The sequence below is a fragment of the Ylistrum balloti genome, unplaced genomic scaffold (assembly GCF_031769215.1).
Source record: "Ylistrum balloti isolate Yb309-2 unplaced genomic scaffold, AGI_CSIRO_Ybal_v1 Utg370246, whole genome shotgun sequence".
NCBI classification, from domain to species: Eukaryota; Metazoa; Mollusca; class Bivalvia; order Pectinida; family Pectinidae; genus Ylistrum; species Ylistrum balloti.
In genome coordinates this window covers 196690-224271 of record NW_026782198.1, presented here as the reverse complement: position 1 = coordinate 224271, position 27582 = coordinate 196690, and the positions used below count along the sequence as shown (strand labels likewise).

Sequence of the window (27582 nt, the reverse complement as noted above, 5' to 3'; positions counted from 1 at the left end):
CGTTCATACCAAAAACAGCACAGAAAATATCGACATGTTAAGGAAATCATGAATCAAAGTTAAATTCAATAAAACTAGGGCAAATATTAGCAAAAGAAAGCTTTACTCTGGAAGGCGTTTGAAAAAAAGTACAAGGAGAATAAGGTCACGTGATCTAGAATGTCGATTCAAGTAAGTAGTGTCATTTTCACAAATGAGAACAAGGTATACAATAACGGAACCAACAGGTATGTTAACGAGCATCAAACACGTCCAGCTTCATATCGCACAAAGAAACAGAACATTTCTTGGTGAGATCATTATTACGACCGTAAAAGTCTCTATAATCTTTATCGTCCTACATCCATCGTAACTGAAAAAACGCATTTCATTTTCTAAAAGACAAATTTCTATATAACTGCAACCAAAATTATATTAAAATCTAAAAAGATGTTCAACTTAAGTTCAAATTCCAAGTAACTCCGTAAAGAAATGATAAATTCTCAAGTCATAAACAGCGCACACAATAACAAATAAAAAAGTTGTGAGGAATATGTTTTTCCATGAAATAGATAGTAATGCCAGAGTTTCATAAAAATGTCAAATTGCTTTAATTGTCCACGAACAAAAGACGTAGAGATTTGAATAGCTTCTTATATTGACACCGGAAATGTCCGTTAGCCATGTTTGTTTAAGGAATAGACACCTCCGTATTTCAGTGTACACAGTATCATGGCCTACAATTTTGATTGCTAATTACATGAATCAAATCAGAATATACTGTTAATTAATTACTTTAACTCTGGCCAGGATTTCCTTAAACGTAGATATGATGCGATGACAAATTTGCGCCATTTTGTAGATCGTCAACAATCAATTTAGAAGTGTTTAGTTTGGTAAGGTTTATATTGTTTCACGTCCTATCAACAGCTTTTGGTATGTAAGGGAAGCAGTGAGAATGGAGACAAAAGCAGGCAAAAAGGTTGCTAGAAAAAAGAGAAAATATAAAGTTCTGAAGTTTAATTGCCTCTGATCATATAATGGGGGCAACATGTACAATTCTTTGGGAACGGACAAGATGTATTTCTTAACATGTATCGCCTTTAGGTCCTTTTGCTCAAAATAAAGATATCTATTCAGATAAGACTCGTTTTGAGGAAAGCATTAACATTTAAAAAAGAGACGAACAATAAACATCATTTAAGCTTTGATTTTTATAAAAGTGTCTGTCTCATGAAAACTGTTTGATGAATAAGAAGACTTGACATTTGTGGTACAGAGTCCGGACCTAGAACGACCATAAGGTCTTAGTACAATTACAGAGTGTTTCTGATTAAGTGAACGCACCCCATAAATGTTTACCTTTATGTTGAAACATAACTTATCCAGACTACTATTACGTCACGGTATAGATGCCACGTACCATAAGCGTCGGACACTCAGTATGACGTAGTGTCACTTGTCCGTTCTCCGAGCACGTGCCATGGCACGCCAAATTTGCACGGAGGTGCGAAACGAATCCGGCGTTAGGAACATGGGATCTTACATGGTTGGGGGTAGGAGTTGGCGGTTCAAGTATAAAATTTCAAACTAGAAATGAAATGGCCTTGAGTTTGTATTCGTGTTTTGAGTTAAAACATATCTTGTTTTATGAATCCTGGGTAACATTATATATCACGATGTAATGTGGCGATCAGCTGGTAACACATAAATTGGGTCATTTAGGCTGCGTTTTAACTTTGTACTCACGACAGTTTTGTGTTGAAGAACATACGCGTTAGAGTGGGAAATTCTGGATTTTGTTTTGAAATACATGTATACTATTCTGCTTAAGGAGTTTTGTAATGAAATGATCAAACAAACAAAAATTTAACGACTGAAACTGGCTGTTAATTCACACCAAGCAGGCCTATTCTTCTCAGTTAAAATGGTTATTTTAATGTGTTTTTATGTCTGTTTCCGGGGGAGGTGTAATTATCACTGTTCCGTTCGTGTCGTTATCATTTAGGTAAGAGGTTAACGACTTACTCATTTGTTTTTCCGTCATTTTATCCTGTAACGTTTAGTGTGTGAGAACTGACCATGGTCAGAAGCATCAAAACTATTCCAGCATTGTAAACAAAGTTAATTTGACACGAAAAACTGACGCAGTGGTACGTATAGGCAAACCGGCCATACGACCTGGACTTGACTTTTATAAAGATCATAAATATCTCATCACGACACAATAAGACTACCTCTCCCACTTTTTCCTTCCCCTCTAATGTCATCCCTAGTCCCACAGATACCACCGGCTGGGTACAACCTGTTTGTCCCGTCAGTCAGACTGCCAGCAGCTGTATCTAGCACAGGAGAAACACATACGCAGTAAATTAACTCGTTGACATTTTACATACAGACGGGCTCTATATAACTCGGTTATAGATGTATAGGAGTCCTCAGCTTAACTGTCTGATTAAAATACATTAGTACCTTTGATTATAAAGACCAACTTCGCAGAGACATATTTCCTGTATTTTGAATAGTTTCCTGGTATTGAGTCCATATTGTTGTAAAAAAGATCTTACTGCTTGTCAGTATATTAGTGTAAAGATGATTAACAACTTTTAAAAGAAAAATATTTGCGTATCGCAAATTGGTGTTTCAAACATCCACTGTACATCTACGCAATAAGAAACAGTGGCAGTTTATCTGATATCTGAAAAACACTAATTTCTTGTAACAAAAAAGACATAATGCCGATACCTATGCTTTAAAAAAATCAATGATATTTATTCATATTTACCTCGGAACTTACATGTAACAGTATCATAACTGGATACGGGAGTCTAATTATTGTTGTTATCTCCCTTTTATCTTTGTACGGTAGGTGGCGTACAGTTGTACAAGTATTCAGTGTAGGTCCAAAAAAGTGATTAATCGCTAATATTGGACAGAGAAGTAATCCTATTTAGTGTGATTTGTTTCAGGTCGAACTGTCGGGATATCGGAAAACTAGATCATGTTTGTTGAAATGTTATGGCAAATTCGGACATTCGACCGCTGTCCTGAGAATGGACCATCTGAGATCATTCGTATTTTGCACAATACAATGTAATTAATTTATTCCAGCAATACAACACATGGATTTGCATATATCTATGTTATGTATACGAACACGAAGAAGATTTCATCAAAGGTGTATGGGATTATTAAAAAAGACTTTATGGCTGAAAAATGAAGAGTTGAATTATTTATTTTTATAAACAACATTGACATTTTTAATATTGATCTCAGATTCTATGTCATCTGTGGGTGAGGTGGCATGGGCGGAGTTGTAAAGAAGGCCGGGGGGAATGACAACTGGTTTTGGGGATTTGACCTAGAATGTACCGATACAAAACAAAAAAAAATGGTGATTAAAATGTCACTCCGATAAGGAGACATCATGGAGGATAAACAAGGTGAGTTAGGTTCTGGACCTTGTTAAAGGGTACACGGTGAGAGTTGAGGATTTCGAGGCATGTTATAAAAAAATAAGGGTCTCGAGTGAAGAAACAGCGAAAATTGCGGATATCGACGAGAGGTACACAAGGATGGTTAAAGATCTCGAGAAGTGGTATCATGGTTGTTAAAGGTCTCCTGGGATGATACAGATGATAGTTGAGGACCTCGAGGTGTAATACACAATGATAGGTGATAATATTGAGGGGAGACACAAAATGATAGTTAAGGATGTCGAGGGGAGAAAAAATAACTGGGGGTCACGAGGATAGATACACAATGCTAGCTGAGGATCTCAGGGGAGAGGATGTTGAGGATGTGAGGGGAGAGAAAAAAGATAATTGAGGATCTTGAGAGGAGATATGCAATGCTACTTTAGGATTCCAGGGGAAATACACAATGATGTTAGAGGATCTCGAAGTGAGGTACACAATGCTAGTTGAGGATCTAGAGGGGAGACATAAAATGATAGTTGAGGATGTGAGGGGAGATAAAAACATGATAATTGAGGATCTCGAGGGGAGACATACACGGATAGCGAAGATCTCGAGGAGAGTACACATTGATGATTGAGGATCACAAGATGAATTACCCAATGCTTGTTGACGATCTCGAAGGGGGACACACAATGACAGTTAAGGATGTCCGAAGGGATTCGCTGATTTTGTTGAGGATGTCGAGGGCAGACACATAATGATAGTTGAGAATATCGAAGGAAGATAAAAATGATGACTGAGGATCTTAAGGGGAGATATATGGATAATGATGATTTCTAAGCGGGTACACAATAATGATAGTTGAGGATCTCGTGGGGAGATACACAAAGACAGTTGAGAATATAGAAGGGAGACACCCATGCTATTTGAGAATATCGAGATATATGTGGAAATTGATGATTTCGAGAGGAGTATACAATGATATTGAGGATCTCGAGGAGAATTACACAATGATAGTTGAGAATATTGAAAGGAGATAAAAATGATGACTGGGGATCTTAAGGGGAGATATACGTGGATAATGAGGATTTCGAGGGGAGAACACGATGATAATTGGAGATCACGTGGAGTGATACGATGATATTTGAGGACCTCGAGGCTAGAAATGTATAATAGTCCAGGATTTGGTGGAGAGATAGTTGAGGATATACAAATGAAGGGTCTCGAGGGATGATACAGATGATAGCTGATGCCCTCGAGATATGATACACAATGATAGGTGAAGATCTCGATTGGTGTTACCGATGATAATTGAGGATCTCCTAGGGAGATATACACCGATATCTAAGGATTTCGAGGAAAGACCACTATGATGGTTGAGGATCTCGAGGTCAGGTACACAAGTGAGTCTGTTCCAGAACAAAGTGTGGGACTTGGAAGGGAAGCTCACAATGATAGTTGAGATCTTTCATGACAATTGAGGACTTCGAAAGGAGGGTCCTCTGGCAGCTGAGGACTTTGAAGGGGGAATACCCAAGAGCGGTTGGACACCTCGAAAGGGACGGGATATTCATTAGTATTGGTAGCTAAGGACCTCGAAGTGAAAGGGTGTAGCATGAAATAGATACCAATTATAGGGTTTTATATTGAACATCCAGGAGAGTGTCGCATTTAATTCAAAATCGTCTTTGTATGAATTTGATAACAATTGTTAGAAATGATAGTCTGAAAGATAGCCCCAGCTACAAATTTAGTTTTATATTAACGGTGCTACACATTGTACCACACGCGCGTCATTTTGACAGAATTTGTTCGGATAGTGTACCTAGACAGTCATGAAGATCTTATTTACTTTTAACGGAAAAGAAATTATCTCACTTTTTACTTTTGATAAATTCCATATGTTACCAAACATTGAATATTGAAAAAAAATGAAAAGGATGATTATGAAAAATAGCGTTACACAAATTGTACGTCCAAGCACGCCCCTGGGAGGACTGTCTTGTTATACTCCAGTTATAAATTATGGCATATTTTCTTTAACATTATTTTGATATCGATTAGAAACATCAGAAATTTATTTGTCCGCACCAATTCGATTTTGTCAGTGTTTCAATAAACTTGAAAGATATATGATTTGTATTGGATGAAATAAAGGCTTGGAATAGTTGTATGTATATCTGTAGATACAACTCGTCTGTTATAGACAAATAAACAAACACGGTAGTTCCTTCAGTGACAGCTAGAATAACATATACGGGTCATAGATATATAGATATTGTTGCATTTTATTTATTTATTCTTTTTTTTAGATTGATGAGCAATTTCCTTTTAATGGTTTAAACTTTGTCAGATGAGAAATTAATTACATGTCATAAAGTTAAATAATTCCATGATTTATATACAACACGAATCTTAAAGTTACATGTATCTTGACTTTCCAATGACATTTTCTGTGAATGCATTTAACCACAAAGACAAAAGTGTACAATCATTTATTGTATTAACGATAAGTTTTTCATATCAGTAAAACTAATTGGCTTTGTGGTTCCTTAAGGGCTTACAACAACCTCTGTCGACTATGAATAAGAAGCATTTCGAGTAAAACATACGTTCTTTTCATGTTTCCATTGTCTTATTTCTTATGTTTAAAAGCTTCATATAATGTTTTGTATACAAAACGGATAGAATTTATATGAGTGGAAACAACATGAAAACATCCTATTTATGGAGTAACATACAGTGTATAACTTAAAAGTTTTATGAAAAGATGGTCAGAAACGTTTTCCGAAAGCTTGCTATATCTACTCAGTGTTTGGCTCTCACTCATATCCATATTAATTTGATAAACATCGATTTATTTAAGTGATTGTGACGTTACGGTGAAGTTAACACCGAGTCCTGCTATCTACCTACACCATCAATAAAAGATTTGCCAATGTAAAGGAGTCTCTCGTCGTTCAAAAGAAATATTAACCATTTGGTCAGTGATTTGACCATTGGTCATTTGACCCGATTGGTATCCAAAAGGTACAAAAGAAACATGCGTCACAGATGTTTGAGACGTGCTAACGGGTTCCGAGCGAATTAACGGTACTGGGTATTGTGAGGATGATGTTAAAGGGATCGGGTATCAATACCCAGCACCACCTCACGTTCTAGTCACATAAAAGGGTCAAATAGTGTCACGTGATATCACGACAAAGCAAACACTCCAGATTGATCAATAATTCATGCCCCACAATGTGACATTTAGCATTTTCGAGTAATTCCGGATAATTTTCCGGTCCGTTAATTACACACCTGTTCCGGTAAAAGCAAATAGTTAATATCATCCCGATATTCTTTGTTTACAAACAAGTCACAATAAACATGACGGATGTGTTAGAATAGATTTCCGTTGAGAATGGTAGTGATTTTTACATCAAATATCCCCTGGTGATATTCTATGTAGAATTTAACCAATATTTTGCTCAGTTATTTCTTATATATATATATATAGTAGTATAATCCGTTATTAAGTTCGTGTAAATGATATTTCAGTACAATGAGATATCTAGTATATATCTGATGATTGCAAAACACACACTATCATTGTATATGATCGAAATTGTCTTTTTCTAAAGTATGTGTACTGCTTCGAGATTGACATACTACGTGTTCATCTGTAAGATTTTTTTTTACCATTCCTTTTCTATCAGCTCTGTGAGAAAAGATTCAAATTTGTTTACAGCATATTAAATCTTAATTTTGAAATTAGATTATAGCTTTGGAAATTACAATTTGTCAATTTTTGTTAGTATTAGTAATATTCATGAATGGTTTATGCAGTCATTATAACCAAATCAATCAGTATTGTCCTTTAATAAAAGCTTTGTGAATAAGAAGTTGACAATACTATCGTTTCAACTTTTGCCTAGTTGCATATAACAGATTCCAATCTAAATAAAAACGACATTCCAGGCAGTATCACAGAGAAAGGTCCGTTAAGCGGCGTGGGCGCTCCGAGGGGCGTGGTCTGTTGTATTTTGACATTCCTAACTACCACGTGCTTTTGTTATGATACGAAATCGACCTTCTGTCACTTTACCGCTGAGGAAATTCACAAAATTATTTAAATCTCTCCTTGAAAAATATCATTTTAACGGACGCGTATTAAAAACCTCATTGTAGACACCGACCTGAGAAGAATTTTATCAAGAGAAATTCATTTTTCAAAACGTTAGTATCATCTGATTGCCACACAGCGCAGGGATCAATATCACAGTATTCCTCCGGCGGCGTGTGTAGATGATCAGAGCATGTGTTGTAAGATATTAGTGTTGACCCGTTGAGCCATCTGATTGGACTGGGGAATCCCATGATTCGAGTCCCGTTGGTCGGGAGGCGGGCGGTTCGCAATCGATGTCTGTATTACGGCATTTGATTGGCTGTTCGGGTGACATCTTCGGAGCAAAAGACTTTCCCGAGGGATATATTCTCTTCCTCAGGGACAGGAGAGTTACACTGTACACATGAATTCAACAAAACGGGTACCCGTGAGAGTTACCAGCAGAAGCTGTCGAGAACGCATGCAGTGTAAATGAAACCGGGTTTTACCTTATATTCGATCTCTGACCCGCATATCTACAATACAAACAACAATTTCACACTGTGATTTTTGAAAAAAAAATTGAAAAAAATATATATAGAAAAGAAATATATATACACTTATATATATTTTCTTTGTGAAGTATAATGTGCCAGTGTGTCGTGTGATTATAAAGTGTGCGTGGATATTCGCTGACATGAGTTGTGTGTATAGTATTTACTAAGGGAGTTCTTACATGTTTGGGGCGCCAGAAACCAACCCACCGAGAATTCTACCGCCAACAGCATCAACACATATGAAGGAAGAACCACTGCAGCAGACGACAGGACAACCAGCCCCAATTAGGAACTGGATGCAGCCTACGGTCGTCGACCAGGGTGGGGGAAGGTAGATATTTATTTAATCAAACAAAAACAACTTAATTTGTAATATTTTTTATTTCATTTTTACGTGAGTGTGTTTTTTATTTAACTCAACTTTGAACGACGTTCATTGAATTTTATCACAATTTTCACACTCGCTTTAAACTGATGTCTGTCGTTTCGGTATCATCGGTCAAGTTCACATAAGGGATTCAATCCAACACTGTTTACTGACAGGGCTAGCCGACGTTCGGACGCTTATCACATTTACAATCCGCAATGAGAAGCTATGTTTTTCAGTCCCTTGGTACTTCTATTCAATATATAACAGCAATGTCCGAAATTCCATTGGGTGTTTTCTTTACCTTGCAGTGTTGGTTTCGGACGAGCACACTTTGAGAAACAACCCCCAAGTAATCTACGGAAAAGCAACTTCTTTCATTTTGTATTAGCTTTATACGATAGGCAGGGCCAGCCTATCGAAGTTGAAAGAACTGCTTTCATAGATTTTGTTGAGAAAGAACAAGTAAGTTTGCAGGTCAATATCAATTTTTATATTTTTATGACTTCTGGATGTTGATATTATCATCGAACCGTAGTTACTGTGTACAGTGAACATAGTTTTGATGAAGTGACTCATTGGACATTTTTGTTATACATATCATCTCTTTTTTAGAAATAATATATCTGTTATATACGTTTCTCAATCCTGTATTTTATGACGTTTTTCTCTTATTTACGACATATGGCGTTCCTGTGAAGTCAATCTGGGAATCTCATTAAAACGCAAAATAGCTTGTTAGGCCGAGCACTTGGAATGAAATATTCATAAACGGCATTACACTGAAAACATGGGAAGCACACGGTGAAAACATACTCAGAAAGACATAGCATAAAATGAACAAGTATTATTTAGTCTCAGTATACATAAGTAAATCGATCTGCTTAGTTAATTTTGTGGAATTCGATGTTAAAATCAACTCGTAAAATAGAAATAGCAATGTCTCTTGGACTGGTATTAAGAATGTTTACTTTTGGACTAAAAACAAACGTCAGTGTTTCTGAAGATATTATAACCTGCTTTTTCAGGAACCCGAGGGACCAAAGACAAACAATGGGATTCATTACAGATTACAACTTCTATTCGCAAACGGTAAGTAGTTAAAAATACTGTTTTGCGCATAAAGAATTCTAAATGTTGCATATTTTTTATTATATTGGCTGGAAATATCAGGCTACAGGTCCATATTCTTGAATGCGTGAGAAATATATTGAATATTGTTCAAAATATTTGACACCAGTTAAAAATGTGTCTCATTAAAGTATTCGTTCATTAGTTCTATCCGTTTTCACTTATGTCATGAACAGGGAGTCCTTTTATTTAACATATATCCTATGTATTTTCAAAAAAAACCTTTATCGACATGTGAACCTTTTTTTATATGTAAAAGACGCGGTCAGGTTTCAACAATTAAATAAACATCTTATATTTAAAAGTATATAATGCATTTAGCAGAACTCACACAGTACTCAATAGAAACCGACATGAAATATATCTTATCTATCACTCAAAGTAATGTAAATAAATGCGTGACCGTTCAGTGTTCTTGTTAAACCTATTTATCTAATGACTGTTTATATTTGTCAGTAATATAGAATATTACGAAATGCCAATGTATATGTGTATTCGAGCCGAATAAAAATCCCATGAGGCCAATTATTTAGTAGTCCCTCGGAAAGTCTTTGTCACCTGTGGGTTTTCTCCGGGGACTCATAAACAAAACAGTCATTATAAACAATATGTTTTAGACCGATAATTTTGGTCTCGGCTGATGTTGAATAATTTACACACAAACATCATGCTTGCGATTAATTCCAACAGGTTTAGCCCTCTTATGTGACGTTTTTAACAATGTTTATGTTTTGTTTTGTTTTTCGTATATGCCTTTATGATTAGGCCAACAAGCGGTTTAAATATATATTATATGTAAATATTTATTTCTCATTCACTAATTTGTCAAATTAACAAGTGAACAAATCCCACCGAGTGTTGTTAACGCATAATGTAAAATACTGTAAAGTAATTCTGCACTGTATATATTTGTGTGGTCTTATAAATAATTCCTACTTGAAAACAATACCAGAATAATATGGTAGAATGCATTCTTGTTAGGAAACCTGTCATATTTATTTGTAAATATACATATATGTTTAGAAACATATCCATGATAATGAAATACGATTTATCTACAATTAGAAATTTAAGCAAATTCAATTCCAAATATTGCCAGAAAAGAAAAATCCAGTAATTAATTCAGGAATCAGTTTGAACTTTGAACTGGTAGTTCTTTGATTGATACGAATAGTCATGTTGGATCTAAACAATCTTTGTTTACCTAATATCGATATTTACAGGATTTCGCGTCATAAAATCTGTTTTCCCTATATATTCTGAGCAGTGTTTTTATTTCTCGAGAATTAATGATATGTTGAGATAAAACTGTAGTTGACTTGTTGAATATCATTGAACAATATCGAGATCAAATATCATATGTAAATATTGACACGGGCATCATCGCGCTGTTCCTATAGCACATTAGTAACGATTGTATCGGAAAATAATTTTCTTTTTTCCCTCTGTGAACAGAAAAATAATCGCCGTTAATGATAAAAAATAATCAATCGGTATTCATGTACTCGTCTGTATGAAGAGGTTTGAAAGCTACTGGTTACCGGTAAATGATGGATTGGGGATACATTTTCCAATCCTTTTTGATCGAACTAAAGAGAAAAGTGATTAAATAAACTATTTTCGGCTAAATGAATTTGCTAAATTAATTTCCTGATATGATCACACGTTTATTAGGATAATTTAGTCTTTAAATTATTACTTTATATTTCGTCTCCGATTTGACTTTTAAAGGAATCGGTAATGGTTATCACTCAACAGAAGTCAGTCACAAAGAAATATTTTCATAATTTTGAAGATGAATAATTTGTGTCAATTTATGGCATTGTCCAAAATCAAATTAAGCAAATACGTGTATTTAAAAAAAAACTGTCTGGTAAATAAAATAGGTATTTATAATGGGTTATTTCCAATAAAACCAAGCAAAACGCATCGTTAGTTATTTTGTGTCAATTGAGAAATTACGGTAAATGGCAAATTGATATGCAAACAATTAATATAATTCTGGGAATGATCGGGATGGTCTCTGGGAATGATTTGTATGTAAACAGAGCAGACGAGTGTCTGTTTAGATGGTACGAGCTTCACTGACAAGAACACTCGATACCTCACAAGTCGTCTTCTACTAACGAGATTGGTCGCTGATTGTTTTTACATAGGCCCGTTAACAGCTGTTGGTGTATAGGCATTAACGATCCGGAACACCCGGTGTTGGTTTTAATGTTTGTTTTCCCCTTTATTTTACAGGAGTTCGGCAGGAACAGGACCTTTATATTCGCCTCATTGACTCCGTCACAAAAGGGGTAAGCTATTTCACGAAGTCCCAAAATATCAAATCAAAACGAAACGTGAATTTGTACTCCTTTTTTAAGATAAACAACAACAATAACACAATGAAATATTTATAATTTACAAAATGTATCTTTCACGGAAATACACGTAAATAGAACTAAACAAAATGTATCTTTCACGAAGGAATGAGACAAGTTTGATATATTAACAGATTAGAGAGTAAACAAACCGTAAACAACCAGTAAACAAACAGAAGCCTCAATACAGAACAAAAGGAGCGCAAACGTAATTCTACGAAAATGTCAGCAGTCGGCATTAAACCTAATTAAGAAATTGATTTATCTATTATCATGTAACCGAAAGCAAACTATGCGAGACAAAACCATTTGTTTAAATCATCATTTGTTTTTACATTACGAGAGAAAATTCCTGGCATGAAGACAGTACAAAGTAAGATGCGTTCCATTGTGTCCGTAATGGACGCCCTAGTCAGCTCCAACCCATCTCTTGAGAGTGTTAATGGTGACTATAATGATATATTGACTATTTACACTGTATCCTATCATGTCGTGATGGAAAGATCTACTGGGAATAAACATTAACGAAAAAAATCTTTGTACAAAGGAAGTATAAAATTTCACTGTACAATCAGTTTGTATGTTTTTATCATAATAATAATTCCGGAAATATTTTTACCCGGTTTTCCGTTTCTGACGCTAAAAGTTGCCATCTTCAGTTTGTGACGTTGATGGAATTACCCGTTCATTGCTATTCGTTTTAGTTTAATTTGTAATCGGACTATTTCCTTAGCGTAATGTTTTAACAACACTGACTGACTGTATCATGCAATCGACATAACTCAATTTTTCATCGTCTAAATCGATTTTCTCTGGTAATACAATTTGCCTCTATTGAAATTATGAGTATTCGTCACCTGATTTCCAGAATTGCAGTTTTTTTCTCTCTCTCTTTCGGAAAATCACTTAATTCCTTGGATTTCCTATGTTTATATTCCTAAACTACACTATTAGCTCTAATATGAATTAAACTGCAATTAAATCCGTTTTGTCCGGACACAAAATTGATCGCTACGCTTCCGAGCGACGAGTATGCAAGCACACAGTATAATGAATAATGACCTGAAATCCGGATTTCTGGAATGTCACACACGGTCGGTTTTTGCTTTTAGTTTCCCCATGCTATTTTTCCGGAACATATGGCATCAAAGTTTAGAGATTGGTTACTAATGTAAATGAAATTCTCGCGCAATTGTGTGATGCTGTCTATGGCACGTTCCGTGCGCGTGTCACATAGAAAAATGTCTCGGCGCAGAGTCGGTCTGAAGTCTAAAACTAATTTACTGGGAAATGCTGCGAGGTAGTGCAGGCGGGAGGCTTGTATAGACACTAACGCATTGTAGAAGGACTGCAAACTGAATCAATTAATCGCACTCTCATTGTACTGCTTATTATGGCTCACTTGCTCAATATTGTCCGTTATTCATTAGCTATTGCCTGTGCCGTCATTGTAAAGTATAAATATTTTATGGCTAACATATTGGGATCGCGAAGAGAGACACGACGGGAAGGAGAGGATTCAAAAGTACCCACTGAATATATACACTGCGGGGTCGGCATCCTTAAACATTGGAAAATATATATTGGTATCATCATCCTTAAATACTATATTGAATGTAAATCGAAATTTGCCGTTGTCTTTTACCCAGCAATTGTATTAGGTATTTTATGGTGGAACGGTGTTGATGGACAAACTGTGAAATGAAATTCAGAAAACAGTTCACTGTGAATCAGGTCACAGATTTGACTGATAGTAAAAAAACTTAACTTGAAATTATTCGAAAAAAATCTAATCTAGAATTGGTTATATCTAATAATATTTCAAACTGTGATTTTCCATCTCAAAAAGTGTATTATTAGGACCATGACCGCTGTACAATATTACAATTCAATCATATAAAGAACATCACGCTCTATATGCACATGTGTGATAGTAAACAAACGCCACATAATATATCAACATATATATAATGTCACCCACAATACGTAGCACTATAACAAGTGATATTTTGTTATCACTTCACGGATTTTTTTTATCTATTTAAGTGACACAACAAAAAGCAGCCATGTTATTGTGAAAACAAAATTAAAAAAAAAAGAAGATAAAAACCAGCATTGTTCATATTTTCATGATGAAGAGATAGGTTTGTTATAATTTTATATTCGAGTGTTCCAATTCTGGTTTTGAATCTTTATGAAATATTTTGATTACGGTGTCACTGTTAGCAGAAATGCTGGCGATAATTCTAATTATACAACACACCTGTCAGAATTACCTAATGACACGTCCACATGACATCTATACCTGATCAGTATCTGGGCTCGTTCGATAATTAATTACCCCAACGGGAATTACCTGCAACTGAACAGTTCTAACATTTCTCTGGATTTATGGGTGTGTGTATTTTTATTTTTATTTATTTTTTTACCCTTTTTATTTAATTTGTAAACTGTAATATAAGAACCTATATTATTTGTTGAAATGTTACTCTTTTTTCACCACTGATCTATAAATCGATTGATAAATGATCGATCACAAAATCGGTCAATCATTATCGTGTTGATGTAAAATGTTTTGAATTATGATGAAAATGTATGTTTTGACTTAAATAACTGAGAAAGTAAGATTTATGAAGCATCTTCTCATTTTGAGCAAATATTTGGCCTTAGGGAAAAAGAAATATTTTTCTTTCGATGGTGCTTTGCACAACCAAAAGAAATAAACAAACAGGCAATCATGTACAAATTATCCGTGTTTTCATTAAATTTTGTTTGTATGGACTTTTTGTGGTTACGTAAATACACGCACACACACATATATATATATACTATATCTTCATGCTTTGTTTATAAATGAATGTCTTAGAATCTATACATTGTCTATTACTAATTAATCGGAAAACAATACAATAGACGGGATTTTTTTTCAAGTATTACATTTTATCTGAAACGTATATATATTTTTTTTATCTTATGCTGCTCTTTTTTTCAGGCTATTGTTTATGAAGGCCAAGATAAAAACCCAGAAATGTGCCGGGTGCTGCTTACGCACGAGGTGATGTGTAGGTAAGACTACAATGAAATACAACTTAAAACAACCAGTGCAGGGCATATCGCCAAGTACACGGGTGTGGTACATTACAAATGGTTACTAGTCGGGTCATTTGGTAAGAGGGTGCTAGAGAGGGAAAAATAGCCGACAGTGAATCTTTGGTTATTGGTGGTAACTTACAGAGCCATAAAAAGAATGAAATATACATGTTAAGTTACTAATGGGTAACTAATAGCGAATATGACGACAGTAAGGTGCGCGTTGTGTTGGTAACTCGAGTACATGTGAAAGACAAAGTGGTGTACATTTCAGGTTGTTTCGGTAACTTATAAAGTGGTGAATTGTGGTTTCCCTTTTAGGTAACTAAGGTTACTTTGTAGTAAAAGATATTAGGTGTACATATTTTGTTACTAATGGTAACTAAGCAATGAGAAAAACTATTGTTTTATTTTGTTAACATACTTTGAACCATGAAACTAGTTCATCCATCCAACCGTGAAATTCACCGAAATTTAAAAGATCACACAGACATAAAGTCTTAATTCTTTCACTTATTTTTTATTTATAGAAATATAAAGCCGACTTCGATTATCTATTTTTGTTACCAATGCACAACAGGGACGTTTAAACAGGTCTTTGATTATTTACGGATATATGTGTCAATTGTTTAGATAAGTGTAGAAATCAACACCTGAGAATGCTATATATACAACAAACAGCGTCGTTGGAAAGAAAACCGTACCAAACACCGGGAAATTTCCCTGGGGTCGAGCGAAATGAATATTCTATGGGTGATATCATATAGCGATAACAATTGATGTCTTTTGATGTGACTTCATTCGTCATAGATTGATAAGTATCGGTAGATACAGGTAAACAATAGGAGTACACAACGTCAGGGCGAGGTAATAGAGAGCCCTTCTATCCCTTGGGGTCAATTTATAGGTTTCCACTATTAACGATAAATCTGATCCCTTCGTAATAATTTATACTAAGTCGGTGAACCTGTATATCCTATGAAGCATATCGATATTAACTCACTTTTATAACTGTTAAATGGTGATTAATTAATTAGAAAGTGTGGATTGATATGAAAACCACCCATTTAACCGTAAAGAGTTGGTCGTACCCAAAGGAATATTATAAAAAGTGAAATCGAGTTGCCTAATTGCAACTGAAATGAACAATTGATATTGTTTCGACCGAAACAGTTTGGTTTTTATAGAAAATCAACTTCATTTTTTTAAATAAATAAAGACATATATTCGTGCGAGATTGTTTTTATTATTACTCATCTGGGAACAGTAAAGAATTGTTTTTGAACACTAGAAAGGGTTGTATACTTGTTTCATCATTAATTATAAATGAAATAATTAAGATTGGTAAAATTGTAATTATCTATTTTTGTTAAAGTGCCCGTAGTCCCCATTATCTATATTGCTGTTTTATATCCCTGCGTCTATTAAGGTTTGCTGGTTTTAGGTAGATTTCACTCGCGAAAGCAGCATTCTTTCCAAAGAATAGACCAGAATACATTAAGGCAAATTTAAACAAAAGGTATTGAAGAGATGTTTTGCATGTGCAAGTCGATGAAGAACTAATCAAAGAAGGTAGAATACACTCGAGGTTAACTGTTAAAAGGCACATCAACTTAAAAAGACAACATTCAACAAAAGAATTCTTAATTCATGCTAGTCACGGAAGCTAAAATCCACATAAAAAATCAGGCAAAGAATTCAGAAATGAAAAAGTACTTGAGACAATTCCGTAATTACTTAGTTATACAAGTACTTATTGATACTCTGTAACTAAATCTATCAGTTTAGTTACAACTCGGGCATAAATGCACATTGTACAAAAGTGATAAGAAATATCAAAACATGTAGTATAAATAGATATATGAAATAAGGTTATAATTGATACAGTGGTTCAGTTTCTGACACGCTACACCTGTTAGAAGACACCACCCCCTACTGGTAGCCCTTCAGTTTTCACTCTAATTATCCTGCCGTCGAGTCGGACACGCGTATCCCATCTGGTACAGTGGTAGGGGGTGGGGAGGGGTGGGGATAAAGGTTATTGATCAAATCTATCCCCATTCGTTACACCTTTTTGAGTTACTACACTTGCGATAGGGTAACCGATAAGTAAGAGGGATCTGACTCCCCAAAGGATCCACACGGTAGAGACGGGCTATCCGCTGTGTGATAACAACTAACAGCTACTAGTATTACACAGGGTCTCCGAAGATGTCTATTCTATGTATAATAGAACTCTTAAATTATTTTATAAACGTCGTGAAAAGATACGAGATACATATTCAAGTTTAAGTTTCGTTTTTTATCATCTGTCCTCCCATACCGTTATATAATTCCTAATATTAATACGTTTGTAATCTGTAGGCCCCAAACATGTATGTGTCATGCACTGTTAACAGTTCGAAAGCCTTGACATATAGACACATGATTTGTATGTGTCATGGTCAGCTGATGGTTTTAGGCCCCGAAAAGTATAGTTGACATGTACTGACGACAGTTTAAGTCGTTAATACTGTAGGTGTTTTATGTACTGGTAATAATCTGACGGCCCTGAACATGTTTTGTAAGTCGTTTGCACATAACATTGAGATATTCTGAAATTTTGAAAAATATTTTCATTATTTTGAAAATTGAAAATGAAGTGAGCATGCCGGGCAGTCTATTATCATCTTATCCGAAAAATAGGTTCAGGAAAGCTGATATAACATCTGGATTTAACAAATTCCTCGACCTTTACACAACTACTGACTGTTTGGTATAGTGTGTTCTCTACACCATCTGCTCTTACTGACTCTCTTATTTGTTTTCGTGTTTATTCGCATGTAAAATTTAAAAGATCCCGAGGAGTGATACATCTTAAAGTGCTATCGACATCAAATAGAAACTAAAAATAGACCCAGGGTTAAACTGACGATGGAAATGCTGTAATCTTTCTTTCTGTTACGTATGCTTTATTTTTGATAGATATCCACAAAATGTTAAAATGTAAACGTTATCTGAAATATTAAATGAGTTTTATTATACTGTCAAAACTGAAATTTATCGGTGTCGATTGGTATCAAAACTTGATAAATTCATCCTTTAATACTTTATCTTAATCTTTTTATGATTATTCAACAATGGGTTTGTTACAATTTATTGACTCCATACAAAACCATCCATTTAAACCCTACCGCAGACAACAGTACTTTTGGTCGTAATCTTGAATAAAAGTTCTCTTTGATAGATGAAATACTAATCTCCAATTGTCATTGCCCTTTAGCACGTGACTAGCAATGCTTACTTACAGCATGTACGTTTCAACCGCATAAATGACAGCACTTTGAATTTTGTTTTAAGACTACTATCTTTAACTTTGTGTGTTGTTAGTTTTACTCAATATTTAAGATCCATTTCATCTTCATTTGCTCTTTGTTCAAAACACCAGTAAGGGATATGTTATTCTAAATGATAATTATTTTATCTTATTGTCTTTTTGGACAATTCTTTACCATGTGGTTTGCATTTTAAAGTTATCTCCCCTATTTATTTACTTCCTGTGTTTTTTTTTTCCAGCCGTTGCTGTGATAAGAAGAGTTGTGGAAACAGAAATGAAACTCCTTCAGACCCCGTCATCATAGACAGGTAGGCGATCAAATATATTCATTCACCCTATCTAGTGTACAGACGTGTACAGACTGAATTCATGGGTTATCTCCCATGATTATTGAAAATATTGCTTTTTCACATAATCAAATTTTCCTGACCTGCAACCTGTTACAATACCTCATATTTACAACAAAGATTTAAATTTCTGAAACGTCTTTAGAATTAATCACACTAAGATTTCATAATCCTTCATAAATTAAACCTGGTTTATATACTTTGATGTATTTTCTTCAAATATGATTTCAGAACTTGCTAATTATGTTCACATTGGCAGAACGAAAGATACAATATTCAATTACATACATAAGTAATTAGATAAAATAGAAAATACTCTGAGTTAAAATAACAGAATTATCCAAATATCCTTTAATTTTATCAACGATTTCAACCATACCATATCAGGTCTGGAGATGTTAGGATAACTTGTCAATAATGTTGATATTCTTAAAAAGTAGAGTTGAGATCAGTTTATAAATAGTCATATCTACTTTTTGACAACTGAAGTCATTTATTTACCATAAACAATCACTGCTATAAACACACACATTAATCAAATGTTTGATATGAATGTATATTACATACAAATTTATAACGTATACTTGAAACATTACGTTTGTGTTTTAAAATAAGTAAAAAATATTATCAAAAAATACGTGCTGTCAGGATAGTTTAGGTCAACATTTTGCTTGTTTACTTTCTGAAATATGTGGGGCTACGTATTTATAGATCAAGTGATAACGAGATAAGTATATATATATATACATACAAAATATATGCACAGATCGATAAGGGTTGATCGGAGTGTCTCCTAGTGGAAACAAAGTGGACATATACTTTTATTCTCTGGTCAAAATGGCCAAACGTGAGGTAATGGAACCCGACCATTACGTTTGTTTGTCTGGGACTGTTACAACTATTGATCAGATCCCGGTCCTACTGACTCAACAGCAGATATTATATCATTTATACGAAAGTACGGCTTATACAGAAAAAATAACTCACGCGAAATGGACGGAAATGTAACCGACATCGGAGAGACAATTAAGACAATGTATTTGATGATATGCGTAATATCTTCCAAATATGGTGACTATATCAAATTGCAGAAATTGATTAATGTAAAATAAGTATAATCGGTTTGTACGCCTTAATAAAGAAATATTAATTAATTAATTCTTTCTTTCATTCATTCATCCATTCATTCATTCATTCATTCATTCATTCATTCATTCATTCATTCATTCATTATTCCATTTTTTCTGACATTACAATTGTTTTGTATTGACGTCATATTTACCTAACGTCAGTGAACGATTCACAACTTGATGAATTATATATCTATACAACGTTAGATTTAAAATGAAACATAACAATTTATAGAGATGTATGAAGCCATTTCCACTGCTGACTTTCGTACCTCGTCACATGCTGTTTCTGACAAATTTAGCCAAGACCTGGTTCAAAGTCTGCACTAGTTTCATTTGTTACAGAAGACGCTATCCCGGAATTGGGAAACATTTCTTGTTTTGGACATCAGAAATTAGCGTGTCATTTCGCACCAGCAAATGGTGATGATTATACTCAAACGTTTAATTAAACCAATTGATAATTATACGTCTGCTGTGGCTTTTTAACCTTTGCACGTGTGTGAGGGTCCTCAATTTGCCTAAAAGGTTATTTATAGAGCAACATCCCTCATTCTTCTATACACTCCACAGCATGAGACTTTGTAATTTAGCGACATGCGTAGTTGCTAAATCCTATCTGACCCCGCCCCAATTGTTCGAATTAATTGATATTCTGTCGATTTCCTATAACGGTTTAGAATACAGAAGAAATTCATCCCCTGCATCTATTTCAAAGACCCACGAGAATTGTAATTCATATATGCTGTCTTTAAATGTGACAAGGGTTATCAATTTCTTATTTGCATGCAGACCTGTTTTAATGTTACCGAATTTAATATAAGTTATGACAAACATTTTTATCGAGAGCGGTTATGATATATGCAAGACATTTACTTTGCCGTTAAGTTCAAAGATGACAAGGTAAATTCAACGTTGTAAGAAGTTTGAGAACATTATGAATTATGAAAACAAGGTGTCGAGTGCCTGGTGCTTTTACATAATATCATTCGTTCAAATTTTCTCAATGCTAACATAGAATCGTTGTGATCAGTTTTGTGTTTAACCTGTGATAAGTAGAGGAGCTGTTTCAAACAAGTTTAACCTTTTTAGAACCCCTGGCGAGTATTTAAAGTTTCATTTTAACGATATTTAATGCAGATATTTCATTTCATTCTAAAATACTGTCCATTTCAATTAAGTAAACGTTTTCTGTGATGTTATGCAATCTTAACTGAGATTATTAAATTAATTTCGATGTGAAAGTCCTATACACAGTTATGTCATTATGGTTGTTCCTGTACGTCACTAAAACCTCCTGCGTAGTTCCCTACAAGCATTATTAACATAAATAACAGTATAAACATTACGGTATTTCTTCTATACACAACTTTCCCTGGCCGTGTCTCTCACCACTGCTACAGTCATATTTTGATATGTTTTTACGTCTCCTGACGGACTAGGAGTCCACATACCGGTATGACAATCCTACCCGGTTGACAGCTGGTCCGGGTCTTTAGCCAGTGCGACCCCTGCATCGCCTGTATCGAGCTAGTTCTATTGTACCGAAGCTTCCATATTAGCCATACACAGTTAATTAAAGTGAACAGGGCACCTCATGCTCGTCTGGTTGACGGATGGCGGCTTCTCTACCCTGCTCACAGCCAGCCGAACCCTGAAAGGCAAAATAAGGGAATAATTAGGCTGATTCCTAACGGAAAACACGCTGATTAATTAGCATTTCCTTTTTTAAATAGAGTGTAAAATCAATATCTTTTCTCAGAGAATTTGTAAGTATACTGCTAGATCTTGACAAGGTTTCGTCTGTGGAATGTCTCGTGATTGTTACGATAGTCACAAGGATTTATTTATTCAGTTACTTATTCATTCTTTTAACAAAAAAACAATATATTTGTTATATTCAATAAATCATTCTTCCCCCACCAAAACGTACTTTGAATTTGAGTTGTGGAGAAACAATTGTTTGTATGTTTCGCTGACGTTCTAAGTAAAATGATAAATCTTAGCCAGAATATCTCTCTATGTATTAAATCGTTAACATATATGGTCTCTGTGCCTTAACATAACAACCTTCTCTCCAAATACCTGTCTTATCTAAATCTGTTGACGAATTGTTTGCACATTTCAATATCTCTATTGAGTATTTGGTGGTTATTTCACGAATCGTAGCAAAACACAGTTTTTAGTTAAAATGTAAACGATTGTAAACGATAAACAGAATGCTGAATGACTATCAAATATATAATAATGTTTTTTCAAGGAATAGAATTATTAAATTATTAATAAAATTAGTAAAATATTGAATTAGTAAATGCAAAGTTGTGAAATATATCCAAGTAGGTGGTTTTACACATTTAAACATATCAGTAGTTGAAGACTGTATAAAAGACGCACAGGTGAATGGCACCTTTAAATACAAAATAGAAATTTAATACAGCAGCCTCAGATAATGAACTACACTGCATCATACAGCTGTCCTTCTAGGACTCGGTGATGTTTAGGGTCTAAATCGTGAAAGCTTGAGGTGAAAGAGTAAATTCCAAATTGATCAAAAGAAATGTGAAAATCTAGATGGGGAGTTCTAGCCCCGTAATTAGATAAATTTGGTAACATTTGAACGTGGTATATGTATAATGATGTAATTCGTATAAATCGTTTGAGGCAAAACTGCACACATATTGTGTGACTTTTTATCATTACCAATGCTTATATAGAGACAGACGAAAACAGAAAACCGACCATTGTTGTAAAAGTGAAAGACAGCTATGCTCAGTGGTATTATATCCCAGGGTCATACATTAACCGAAGGATATATGTCCATGATCATGCAATATTTGTGTTAAGCACGCGGGTACAACCTTGTTTAGGACCTAGATAGACCCAGGATCACATGGTGTTATCATGATAATCGCAAAGCTATAGACGTTACCGTCAGAAATATAAGATCTTTATGGTCAGTATCCTTATCAAGACGTCTTATCGCTTACGTCTGGTATTAGAGAAGTGTAAATTATTGTGAAATTCCAGCCACACTTTCTTATCAGATTCATTACTTTACCAGATATTGGTGAAGGCAAGAGGCATATCTATAGTAAATAGTTAAAAATCCCAGCTGTAAGCCAGAAATATATAATATTAATTTCGTTACACAACCTATCACAAAACAAATATTGTATTATGGAATGATATATTTGAATAATATTTCTAAAAATATTAAATGGAAACAGCAGATTAATGGAATTTATTGCAATTTATTGTCGTTTTAAAAATCTAGACAAATTTATTCATACAGGACTGGAGTACTAACCATCAGATGTATTTGTTATCTAACGTTTCTATCCAGATAATCCAGACACGGTCTAGATAAGAATCGGTGTTGACGATGAGACAGGCCAATGTTGTGATGGATATAATGTTAGTTTTATCACTCATTGTCATCTTGTTTAACAGCACCATCTTCATTTTGGGCACAAGATCCATATCGAAATATTTTACAAAACCGTAAAACTAATGCTATTATTTTCAATATTTATCTGAGAAGCCATCACTATGTACTAGCGTTATAATTTCTGTCACTATAATCTGAACACAGCTTTTAGCTGATTTCATCTTGACCTCCTGTACTCAATAGCTCACAAGATCGAATCTGAAACATCAGCGCCATACTTCAGACAAAAGGAATCCTTATTCCACTATAAAAACAGCTTTGTGTAAGCAACAGGCATGATTCCCGACTATGTAATGAGTCTATTAGTAAATTGACAAAGCGTTAACATTGTCACAGAGCACAGGGAGGCATGGCAACGAATTCTCTTTATCTTGTGTTTTATTTTAATCCTGTATTTACGGTTGACGAAGAGAGCGCCGTCACATACTGTTTCTAAAATACTGTACATATCAGTAGGTTTATCGTAAGATTTGTATTAAAAACATTCTCTTTCCATTTCCCGTTGTTGAAAGATAGCGATGAGAAATGAGAGCTTCGATGACAGTTCGAAACAGTAAAATTACATTGTAAACTCAGTGCATTTTCTATCTCAAAATGCTATGCCGATGTGATGATATTCAAGTTATCAAATAAATCCTTTTAAATGTATAAGGCAGTGAAAAATGAAATAACTTTTATATCGGTGGACAAAACATTAAAAACGAAAATAGATTTATTTTCTAGAATGATCTAAAGATGTACCAAATTATTCAATCTTGGAAAATGTTCAATAACATTAAATCAATCCGTGTCGAACATTTAAGTGACTTAGGTATCGATAAAATATTTGTATAACTTTGTTGATAAAGGGAGAGAAAATTTGTCATAATTTTCATTATAGTTTTAATTCATATGTAAGTCTCATATTGACCAGAATTCTGAGGACGTATGGTAGTAATATGTACTAAACCGACAGGTTCATAGACATCTTATCACCACTCAACGATCAGAAAACAATGTGGAAAAAGTTCTTACTGTACCAGCTTTCATAAATCATACTAAACAATGTATCTTAATTTGTAGTGATAAAAGTATTGTGTGCTCACTTAAATTTTCAAGTTAATGACGAAGTACATGAGGGGTTAGTCACTTAGTTGGGTTTTAATGATACATTGTATCTAAATAATTATGTATAAAAGATATTATACTCAGTGTAGAACTTACTGTAAAACATACATTTTTTGTATGTTTTTATTTTCGTTTGTTTAGCATGTAAACTTTACCCAAAAATCCATTTTATATCCACGTTGTGTTAGTACAAACTAAATTGTGTTACATTACGGATTCCATCAAACAAACAAAGTGATTAGTATGTCGCAAACGACCTTCGATTTCTGTCCCGATGTAACTACATGTATATGTGATCAATATTGTTTCGAATAAAACGTGCAATTAAACTCGTTTGTTATTCGTAGAGAGTGTGTTCCGGGTCCTACGTACTCGACAGCACTAAGGTCAATACCATTACTTGGCTAGTTCATACATCAACTACTCATCGCTTGTTTAGACTACAACAAACGGAACGTTATGCAACATTAAGTTGCGGAAATCAAGCTGGATACTAATAAAGATTCAAGGTTTCACTTTTAACTACTATTGTATTATGATTGTTTTATTTTCAAGTGCAATAAAGTTTTTTAATCTTCAAAGTAAGATTTTGATATTAACTACAACAACAAGAAAATACAAACAAATGAAAATAATCGTTATCTAAACTCAAATTAAAACTACGGCAAAATATTAATAAAAGTTTTAGGAGAGTAAGACCAGGTGTTTCGGAAGAGCAATTGTCTTCTGCTTCATCGACGACAACCATTATGTAAATCTTGGTCAATCCAAGTAAGTTATGTCACGTTTTCAAATGAGAACAATGTATGCAACGGAACAAACAGGCAAACTAACGAGCATCAAGCATTTCCAGCTTTCTATAACATTAAGAAACAGAATATTATTTTTTCAATGAGATCACTATGACGACGTAAAATTTCCCCATAATTAACAGAAATGAAATTCGCTCATTTTTTACCTGTGCTACACATTGTGTTTTTTCACGGTGAATAAACTAATATTAAAATCATCCTTCCTTTGGATTTCTTGCATATTAATTAAGTGCCTTACATGGTATACCGTTATTGTTCTGAATAGTTCAATCTTACGTTTTATCATACAGAAACGTTGTAATCATATAATGTAAAATAAAGAATTTTACAGGGAAATTGTGAAATGGAATCTGTACATATGTTTTGATTTTATTTCTATGATACCTTTTTAGTTTTTTCCATTTTATTCCATCCTCGGAAAAAACGGAAATTTTGACCCCTAAAAAGACAATGTTTACAGTATATCAATAAGGAAATACGCAACAGTCGACATCTTGAGCATGATGAAATGCATTCGGCTACAAATAGGTTTATTAGGAATACTACGTTACTGTAGTGGGGTGTTGTGTACTCTGCTTGTTGGATATTTACAAAAATATAAATGATTAAATAAAATCATAAATAATAAGAATGAAAAGAATATCTAAATGAAAGAAGACCTTATTACAAATATTGATACAGGATGTTACAACTAGGCGTTACATGGCAGGTTGATGGCCGTTTGTGGTTTCTCTCTTTTGATTTCAAAAGCAAATTTTCAACTTTCAGACATTCGTTGTTGATTGGAAACACTAATTAACGCTGATAAAATCTCGCTCACTGATCACACTATTTGCAAAAAATAATGAAATTAGTTCCTCGTAAACTTGACAAAAGCCTATTGTTCTTTGGAAGACATGGGTCTATAAATAAAGCGTACTCTTGAGAGTCGGCAGGCGAGCAAGGCTATAACCTTCCGAGTTTGTAATTATTGTTTTTATTTTCGAATGATTGGAGCTACAACAGTGAGACAAAACCGATTGATCAAAGGCTTTCTTCGGCTCTGGCATCACGAGATCGCCTTAGCTCCCAGTGGGCCGTTCGGCTTGTGTTCCTGACAGAGCAGATCGTATATATTCACTCGTAAAGGTGGGCTTTGAGTCTATACCTAGTTGTATGAACGACAGAAAATTAAATGGTGTTCGCTTTGTTTCAATCCTTATGGGAGAAAATAATTCCACTTAAAACGCTGGTTTTTGTCACGCTTCAATGAAAATAAGAGTTCTTCTGGGAATAGAGATGTTTCGGAAACCCTTCAGTAATCCGGGCTCCCCCGGGATTCTTGATAGCCGACCGATAGACGATCTCTGAATACAGAGTTAATTGAAAGAAACGACTCTATTTGAAAACTACACGTTTCAACTCCCAAATGCAGAGTCTGTCACCGTGATAATCAGAGAGGACTGTGAATTATTTCTGGTTATGATAAAATCATGAGAGGGCGAGTGAGAGTCCTGGGATTAGAGGTAAACACACAGGTGTGTATTTATTGAGAGATAGGGGGAAAACTACATAAAGCGCGTGATTATGTCAACTGTAAGTGACAGGTTTACCTCATAATATGGATCCGTGCTTAACAGGTGTGTGTGTGGTAACGTTTAACCCGTTTGAACCTTTTTGTGCATTTTTTCTTGAGGTTAGAGGTTTGGAGAAGTGATGTACTTATTATCTTCTAATGCTAGTGTAGTGCTTAAAAACACGAGTATGATTATTAGACTTTAAACAAGGATGGCAACAATAACACAAAAACTGAATTTTTTCAAGCACGTCGCTCTTGGTCAACAAGTAATTGTTTCTCTGGAATCAAAATCACTATCACTCAATGCTGACAACAATATACATTATATCACATTTCTAGATTATAAGTTCTAGTAAATCATGATATAACTACTGACTGGGTCATTGCCATGTTTGTATGGGGAATGTTTTATAATGCTTCATGGAATTTTAAAACTGCAGACATCCGTATGTATTTGATATCACTATGTATCATTATGGTGCAGAGATGAGTCATATGTTAAAAGATTAAGTCTGCCAGATCGAAAGAACACAAACAAGCCCCCAGCATTCGATATGGTTTTGATTTTAATATATATTAGGAATACATGCATGAAGTTCATAAGAAGTGTTTCTTCGTTTATTTATAAATGTTTGTCAAATTGATGTCAAAAGGAACATTGAGTGGTGGATCACATTAGTCTTTCTATCATTTAGTCTATCAAATGTGACATTTTTCTTGTTATTTACCTCATATAGACTACGATTGGGAGTAATCGGTGTTTACACTAGCTATTTCTTATATTTAGATTAGTAAGTACATTTTCGAATTTGGATATGGGGTACATTTTGTCATATCTTAAATTTTAAAGTTGATAAGCAAGTAA

At 34.4% G+C, this 27582-nt stretch overlaps 1 protein-coding gene across 1 annotated transcript in view; it reads left to right on the top strand.

Annotated features, from left to right (window-relative positions):
* Positions 1 to 8224: 8224 nt before the first annotated feature.
* Positions 8225 to 27582, top strand: part of LOC132552390 (transcription factor COE1-like) — a 57729-nt gene continuing 38371 nt past the window's right edge. The window contains exons 1-6 of the mRNA XM_060216558.1: positions 8225 to 8376; positions 8724 to 8889; positions 9441 to 9504; positions 11788 to 11843; positions 14902 to 14975; positions 18555 to 18623. Coding sequence (XP_060072541.1) covers positions 8225 to 8376; positions 8724 to 8889; positions 9441 to 9504; positions 11788 to 11843; positions 14902 to 14975; positions 18555 to 18623 — 581 coding nt within the window. The remainder of the gene's footprint in view (positions 8377 to 8723; positions 8890 to 9440; positions 9505 to 11787; positions 11844 to 14901; positions 14976 to 18554; positions 18624 to 27582) is intronic.